Source organism: Parambassis ranga, chromosome 20 (assembly GCF_900634625.1).
Source record: "Parambassis ranga chromosome 20, fParRan2.1, whole genome shotgun sequence".
Classification (NCBI taxonomy): domain Eukaryota; kingdom Metazoa; phylum Chordata; class Actinopteri; family Ambassidae; genus Parambassis; species Parambassis ranga.
This window is the reverse complement of record NC_041040.1, coordinates 12,474,744-12,483,830: the sequence shown is the minus strand read 5'-3', so window position 1 is coordinate 12,483,830 and position 9,087 is coordinate 12,474,744. Positions and strand designations below refer to the sequence as shown.

At 38.3% G+C, this 9,087-nt stretch overlaps 1 protein-coding gene across 1 annotated transcript; it reads left to right on the top strand.

Annotated features, from left to right (window-relative positions):
• The first annotated feature begins 2,583 nt into the window (after positions 1-2,583).
• cops5 (COP9 signalosome subunit 5) lies at positions 2,584-7,264 on the top strand. Its single transcript, XM_028432520.1, has 8 exons — positions 2,584-2,863; positions 3,656-3,890; positions 4,398-4,526; positions 4,927-4,992; positions 5,210-5,295; positions 5,429-5,540; positions 6,238-6,386; positions 6,962-7,264. The coding sequence occupies exons 1-8, from the start codon at positions 2,727-2,729 to the stop codon at positions 7,050-7,052; spliced, it is 1,005 nt and encodes a 334-aa protein (XP_028288321.1). The 5' UTR covers positions 2,584-2,726; the 3' UTR covers positions 7,053-7,264.
• Positions 7,265-9,087: the final 1,823 nt, after the last annotated feature.

The following is a 9,087-nucleotide window of genomic DNA, read 5'->3' as shown; positions in this document are numbered from 1 at the left end:
GGAGAGTCACCTGCTTTCCGTTGTGTCACAATTAGCAGCACACACGTAAACACACTCACACACCTTCACTGATGTCCTCTCAGGAATAAGCAGGGGGAGACGCAGGGGTTGTGGGGACAGAGCCTCACCAGTTTTCAGATGTTTTTTCTGAAAAAAGAAATTACATTGAGGTCAGAAAACAACGGTTACTTAAAGAAAAATACTATAATATATAAGACAATATATGACCAGACCTTGGGAAGCTGATGCCTGTTAACTAGTTGCATTTCCTGCTGACGTTTCTCCTTCTTCCTATCGTAATCGGTGCCCAGCAAGAAACTTAAGGCCAAACCTGTAGCTGTAGATTATGCTAGACCAGACATATAAAAATGCAAACTGTTCACTAGCACATTGCCTCTGTCCGCATTAGGGTTCATTTGTTGTGTTGCTGATGCCGGAGCCATGTTTACATTGTTATTTACATCAGTAGTCCATGATTGTGAAGAACATGCACACGTGAAACACTAGTTTGGTCATTATCGATAATGCTATTGGACCTACCTTACTTGGATAAAAGTTTGGGGAGTTTTCTGCGCCCGTCACTAGTCCTGTACGTGTCTGTTTTAAAGCTCACATGTGACAAAAAAAAGTACGCGATACTCCGATATATATTATTCAGACCTTCTTTATTTTCCTGCACAAAGCGTCATTTCGTTGTCAGGAGCAACCATGACACAACCACGACGCTTTGATGTCGCCGCTACAGTGATCACGTGGTTCATGTAAGCCTCAATAGTTCCAAACAACACTGCGTGCTGCAGTTTACTTCATGGTAAATATCAAAATAAACCCCACAAAAGTGCATGCCCCGCCGTTATTTGTGTCAGTTACGCTTTTGAGTAGTGGTGTTGACCACTGAAAGTACTGCATTTATTACTTTGAAAGTGTTAAATCGGGAGGGACAGGTTAGCTTGGGTAGCTACTTACGTGAGTGGTGCTAACTTTACAGGTTCATTCATTCTGTTGTACCCAAGTACACCAAGTAGGGTGACCAGACGTCCCGGTTTAGACCCGAAGTGGGCGTGTGGGTACACTAATATGTCCCGTCCTATCATAAGGTGTTGGACTATGTTGAGGTTTTAGTATTACAGCACTGTAGGACTTGCTTTTGTGTCTGCTTTACCAACATATGTGTGTGTGTGTGTGTTTATCCAGTTGACTTATGTGCCACACATCAGAACCATGCAGATGTTAAGATGAAGCCTTACTCATGTATCAGATCTGTCAAAGAACCGACTGCAGTGTATCAATACTTAGATAAATGTTAAATAAATAATAACAAAATATCTCTTCAAGCAGCTAACGGTTTGATCACACTTGCAATTTATGTTACAGCTGATGGACTGAAATAAGGATGGCTGGTTACAAGAGATGTCCAATAAACACGTATTTATGTATATATATTTTAATAAATATTATAATATAATATATATTTATTATTGAAATGAACAATTCTGTGTGTGTGTGTGTGTGAGGTGTGTGTGTTTTAACCTGTGAGCAAGAAAATAAAGAGAAAACAATTCAACAGAATTCTTTCACTGCACTATATATATATATATATATATATATATATACAGCAGCCACTCCTTGGTTTTATTGCAGATATTGAGGGAGAACAGTTTCTCAGAGGCAAATGAGGAGATGATGAAGCAGAGGTCAGCGACTGCCAGGGACCAGTCGCATCCAAGACAGCACTTTTCCAGGGGCAGGAACCAGTCAGTCAGGGTACACGGTCTGTCAGGGCCAGTGTGGAGGACCTGCTGAAGGGACTAAGAAGGGAAAAATGTTAGAGGATGAAAGCAGAGCAAGAGGCAGCAGCTATAAACTGTTTCTTTACCTTTTGTATTGTCTATTGACTATGAAGTTACTTCACTTTGCTATTAAAGTTTGTTTTCAGTGACTTCTTATGAGTTATGTTCACATACACATTAACTTTTTAACATCAATGTGGACATTTCATGCAAACTAACTAAGCTAGCTGACCTAGCTTAACATCATTAGCTCTACATAAACAAAAATATATATATATAAAGTCTGTAGATAATGCGCAATGTTTTTTAATAGAATTAATGTTGAACCTTAATTGTACTAATGTAATTAACGTCACCTACATAACATAATAGCCATTAGCCGTTGCTGGTATAACTTAAACCTTTTACTTACAGGCTTTCACACGAAGAATTCAGCGTCATAAATTAATATTTGGTCCAGTTTTTCAAAGAAGTACCTCAGCACGACACTGACGGGGGAAGTTTTCACAGACATACCTGCCATCTTGAAATGCGCCGCTAGATGTCACTGCGTCCCCAACGAAGAGCTGACGTCTCCACAGGGATAAACCATTTTATGCATTGTCATAGGGGAGTTGTTTTTAGCAGAATACTACAACAATCTCTTCGGGTAGTAAAACGTATCATCTCATATAATATCATTTTACTGTGTGAAAATGAGAATAGCAAATGTTGAAAATTGAAATTGTGTCAACAGCATATTTATGTGGCATTAAAACACAAACGCCTCCCTTGATTCACTTGGTATCACTCACTGTCATGGCTTCCTGAGCAACTGGACGTTTGGCCCAGCTACGATATCAAAACCTTTGGAGAAATATAACATTTTTTGCGTTTACTTTTAAAGAATTTCGTGTTTTTTTTAACGAACGACGCTTTTTGCTTTCATAATTTATCATGGCAGGAAGCAGTACGGCCCAGAAAACATGGGAGCTAACTAACAACATGCAGGAAGTTCAGAGCGTTGATGAAATTTACAAGTATGACAAAAAGCAACAACAAGAAATCCTCGCTGCGAAGCCATGGACAAAGGAGTAAGTCCAAACCTGCAATGTGGGGACGACTTTTCAGATGTTGTGTGTTTGTGGTTTTCTGTTTTTCAAATCTAATTACTTTGTGTTGTGCCGGTGACATTATTGTTAGAGCATTTCTAATGAGTGTACTACCCAGCCAGTTTAGGAAAGGGTTTTCTGTTCTAATGAGGTGGTACCTGACCCAACTCAGTTAGTCAGGTTGTAGATTTAACCTGGTTACTTCATGTTCCGAGGTTTAATGTCAGTGGTGTTTGGTAAGTCATAACATTACCCACAGGGGGACGTTGTAACAACGTTTCTCAAAGACCCCGATGTAGGTCTGTAAGACTCCTCATGGAGACATGCAGCCAAACGGTGCAGTGTCGCATGTATGTCACAACGGTGTTACTGCAGCTTTGTATACAAAAATTGCATTATATGATTAAGCTATATTGGCAATGAGGTGAATAAGCTGTGAGACAGTAATAATACAGATTCCTTCGTATGACGACACAATGTGTTTATTCAACAGAAGAGCCTTCTCCTCATCAGGGTTCAGATAAAGTATTTGGTTGTCTGCCGATTGTTGCTGGTTGACACTTGTAAGATTAATACTTCATCAGCAGCAACACTCTGGAGGATGTTTTAAAGTTTGGTCGTGATTCATAATCGCCAGTGTAGTACCAGTTACAGTGTTCAGGGCCATTCAAGCTTGGCTGTAAATGATCATACATTGCTTTATGTTTGGTAATTCATCTGTTATTCATCTAAATAATCTAAAAAGAAATGTAATTATTATACTTTGATCCACAGTCACCACTATTTCAAGTACTGCAAAATCTCAGCTCTGGCCCTGTTGAAAATGGTGATGCACGCACGGTCCGGAGGAAACCTGGAGGTGATGGGCCTCATGCTGGGGAAGGTGGATGGTGAAACCATGATCATTATGGACAGCTTTGCTTTACCCGTGGAAGGCACAGAGACCAGAGTCAACGCCCAGGCAGCAGCATATGAATACATGGCTGCTTATATTGAAAATGCCAAGCAGGTTTGGATGCTTATTGTCATTTAAGGACAAAATCTTACACTAAGTATTTTTATTTCTAGATTTGAAGTGATTCACCTGCAATTTGAAGCCCGTTTTATGTAGATTGCATAATTTTTGTAATCTAGATTTGGTGTATTTCAGTTTTTTTTACTAACATCTGATGATGAATATCTGTAGTATTTAAGCAAACATAATGAACCTTGCAAATTTTTTTTGAATCATTGATAAGGTACCCACCCTTTATATGCAGCAGTGTTTTAATGTTTCTTCCATTAAATCCCTATCTCATGCATTTTGTCGAAATTTGTGTTAAAATTACAATTTACAATTTCTGTTTAAATTACCATTATAATGTAATTCTCACAAGATAACTGCTATTCAAAATAATATTTGATCAATATTGTTCTACTGCCATATCTTAAAAATTTCTTTCACTTTGCTGTACTTAAAGATGATATGGGCTTCATGCCTTGAATAACAGCTTGCGTATAATCTGTGATCGCTCAGGTTGGCCGGCTGGAGAACGCTATTGGCTGGTACCACAGTCACCCAGGCTATGGATGCTGGCTTTCAGGCATAGATGTCAGCACTCAGATGCTCAACCAGCAGTTCCAGGAGCCTTTTGTGGCCGTTGTGGTAAGAGAGGAAATGGCAACCATTTTTATTTGCTTTGTTTTCTTTGATTTTTAATTCTGCACTGTTGAAATCGTGCACTAGAATGTTTTTTTTTCCCCAAAGTATAATAATACACATTAATGGGGATGTAACTGAGAAGGGGGTGAGATTATTGATGTATGAGTTGTCGGCTGCCATTTGGTACTGATGAATATTTTGCTATTGCAACCATATATGCTATTTACACTTCATTTGGCTTAGCAGCACTTAAATGCCAGGGGCAGCATATAATTAAGTGTGCATTTTCAGTGTACTGACAGCCACAGTAAAAGGCTTCTGGTGGCCAGACTCGAGTCCTCCCTGGAGGTTTGTATGACCTCTGACTTTGTTTTCCTGTTCTACTGTATCTTGCTTCCTGCAGATCGACCCCACTCGGACTATTTCTGCAGGGAAAGTCAACCTCGGTGCCTTCAGAACGTACCCAAAGGTAAAGCAACGGCTCTTCATTTGTCTTTAAAGTAATAAAATATTTGTTGTTGAGGCATCTTGTGCACGTTATTCAAGGAAGTCATTGTTTTTAAATGTGAAACTAGAAGTTGAGATCATGTTCATTTTTTATTATTTATATTTATTAGTTGTAATGTAATGTTACAGAGAGGCTGTTTAGTTGTTTGTTTGTCAGCATTTCCTGTTTGAATTTTCAGGGTTACAAACCTCCTGATGAGGGACCATCTGAATATCAGACAATCCCTCTAAACAAGATTGAAGACTTTGGTGTTCACTGTAAACAGTAAGTAAAAATATATTACATCATATCACATAAATTGAATTATAAATATCTGTGTATATTTTCTCTTCTTGAAAATGTTGTCTACAACAGTGATGTTTTGGCCCATGTTCTTCCTTCTTTTTGTCCTGTTTAGGTATTACGCTTTGGAGGTAACCTACTTCAAGTCGTCCCTCGATAGAAAGCTCCTGGAACTCCTCTGGAACAAATATTGGGTTAATACCTTAAGTTCCTCAAGTCTCCTCACGGTATGTAGGCAACCTCAAAAATCAAAATGTTCACTTAATTGTTTGACATTTTGATTTATGGTTAATTATTACACTATAACTCATTGAGACATGTGGTCACCAGTGTGTGATGTTGTGATTAATTGCACCTTATTAGCCAAGTGTCCTTGTTTATTGATTCTAGTAATAAGCTATATGTGAACTTTTTTTAACAAAGGAGATAAGTATTAAAGTTGGATTAGAGTGTTGTAGAGGCTTCTTTCCCCTGCAGTTCCTTCTAAAGATTGAAAGCGGCCTCTCATGTGAATTCCCATTGTGATCGCAGTCACTCTGTCCCGAGCTTGACTAAACAGTCTAAATGGGCATCAGGCTTATCCAAACAGTTAGCTCTGTGGCATTCTGGATGAAGATGAATTGACTACATGTCAAGAACGAGCTGCTCCATGGGTGACAGGCTTTGTCAGTTGTTACACTGTCACCCTAGTCAGGGGGCCCCGTGTCATTGTGCTTTAATTACCTTTTCTACTATAAACACGACCTCACCTTAAGCAAACTTTACACTGACTTGTCTTCATTCACCACAACACACAGAGTCTTCCCTAGGCAGATTTGTTGCCGTTCTGCAAAAAAAATCCTCTTGTACAAAAATGTGTTGTCTAGTCTTTGTTGGCAAATTGTGCATGAATGTGTTTCTTATGTATGCATGTTGGATGGTCAGAACTCGGACTACACCACAGGCCAGGTGTTTGACCTGTCAGAGAAGCTGGAGCAGTCGGAGGCCCAGCTGGGCAGAGGCAGCTTCATGCTCGGGTTGGACACACATGACAGGAAGTCTGAGGACAAACTGGCCAAAGCAACACGAGACAGGTGGATATACACTCTTAAAACTATATTGAAATTGTAATTATTTTTGGCTTCCTTATTATTAGTGCATACCATTCTCTGCTATTATATACTAATTATATAGATACTCCTGATTTTATTTTTGTGTAAATATCTCCACAATTTGCAGTACATTCTGGCTGTGTTAACACTAATTATGACCCTATAGTTATATTATTACCAGCACTTTATTACAGTCAAGAGTAATCAGATCAATTTAACTTTAATAAGGTATTTATCAGTAATTAAGGGCAATGTAGAACATGTTATTAAACTAGTTAGAATGATGTGATTTTTATGATTACACAAACAAAAAAGCAGCAAATAGCTGGATGTGTTTTCTTCAACAGTGAATTATACATTTCTTAAGTGTGCTTAAATTGTTTTTTGTTTTATGGTAAATACATCTAAATTCTGTTTTAATCAAACTAAGCAAAATTCTGTTTTAGCAATATTGCATACTATTTATTTCTTGGTGAAGTTTGCGCCTACTAATGTTGATGTCATAGTTTTTTCAGGGTTCAATGCTAATCTGCATTTTTCACTGTGGTTTGTTTTAGCTGCAAGACAACCATAGAGGCAATTCATGGTCTGATGTCTCAAGTCATTAAGGACAAACTCTTCAATCAAATCAACACATCTGCCAATTAAACCTGAACCACAAGGCAATTAGGATTTCACCTGGTGTTCTTGTGCATGTCCGAGCACTTACTGGTCTGTGGTGTACTGTATGTTTAACTGCTAAGGTTAGCAGATTTCTCCCAGGAGTGCTTTTCTTCTATTAAATTGTTTTTCTTTTGTGTTAAAAGTAGCTAAGAAAACAGCCAAGACACATGCAAAAATAGAATAAAATGTAAAAAGTACATGTGTTGTATGTGGGTGTTTTATGCACAGCAGCATTTGGCTACTACTTAAATATCTTTTCACACGTTTGCCCTATGCAGCACAACATTTTACTAACATACCGTGGTCACATTCAACACATCATGCACCACTCAGTCAGTCAAGTGTAGCCTGTCATAGCATTACATAATGGAACAACAAACACCAGCTTCTGCACAGGCTCAGCGGCGATCGACTGCCATGTGTGGGATGTCTCTGCGGAGTCACTCCCAGCACGGTTTGGCCCTCACAGGTACACACTCTGGCAGAGTGGGCTAGCTCCTCAGGTTGTGTTGTGGCAGTGATGCAGCGCAGAAACAGAAGCCATACACACTGGAGTCTATTCACCCCATGTGTCTGCTCTCTATCGAAGCAGACACTCACCAAGCCTGCCTTTTTTTTACTGACAGCGGCTTTGGACTGGGTTTGTGTGATGTCTTTCCTTATGGTATTGTAATGGCTAAATGTATATTTTTGATGTCATGTGTTGCAGAGGAGAGAATCCCAGTGGGACAATGAAGTTGCCTGTTTTTTCTCACACACATAAGCTTTGGCACCACTTCTTATAATGATTTTCTTTTACCATTATTTCAGTCATGTTTTAAAATGGAGGCTTTTCAATGTAGTGGTTTAGGAAGAGGAAACCTATTAGATTATATTTAATGTAATTATTAAAAGTTGTTGAATGAGGGCTCTGTGCGCACCCTATTGAATAGCTCATGTTTTTGCCAGATATTTAAATGTATTACATGGATGACTGTCACAGGGCTGAGGAAGAATTTTAGGTATGCATTTCTAAAATAGTCGCACCTAATGTTTGGTCTTTAGGAATCAGTGAAACATATTGAACCAGTTGGATATGTAAATATTGTGATTATCACCAGATGGACATTTGTATGCATGACTAAAGCTGGAATAGAAAAATGTATGTAAATTCTAATCAAGTCAAATTGTGGTCAGCCAAAAATCTATTAGCAGAATTTTTTCTTATCGTTCTTTTAACATTTTCTTAATTCCAAAGTATGTTCCATATTACTATAAAAAGCCTTCACCTTTTCTGTCCATGCGGTAATGAAAGACAACGGGGTGATTAGGCACTGACTGATGTCAGTAAGTTTAAAAGATATCTAATATCTGGAGATGTTATGTTTAGTTTGGCACTGAGAGGAAGTAGGCCCACATGCACACATGTCTGATGCCATGTGTGGAGAAGTTAAATCCGGCTCAAAAAGATGGAGGCACTGCACTTCCTCTGCACCACCAGCTCCTGCATAAATGGAGGTAAGTCAGTCTCTCACAGGAAACCAAGGTCATGACATGATATAGATTAACAATGCAGGGGTCACTTGGAGACGTGGGCTGTGGTCTTGCCTGGTATGAAAGGTAAACAATATAGTTCGGAAAAAATGTCAAATAGAACAGAAAATGTCAGAAAATTTGATTTGGGCTGATGTGTGTGTTTATAAATCTTGCCGTTTTATATTTATTGTTTTTTAACTTTACAATAATTAGTATAATTAAGAATATTTTAGCCAATTTATTTTTATACATCAGTATTGGAATATAATACGATTTGGTTAATTGCAAGATATTTATATCTACATTTAATTTAAATTTATAAAGGCACTACTTAATTGCACAAAAAGTGGACTTTCCCTGAAAGTACATTAACAGCAATAATATGTTTAGTTCTTGTTAAAATACTTCTGCTACCCCCAACCAAAAATGTATTTAATTGTTCACTTCCACTTTTTTCAGCGTTAACAACAAATTCAGTGAATGATTTGCGGCATATGTGGTTTCC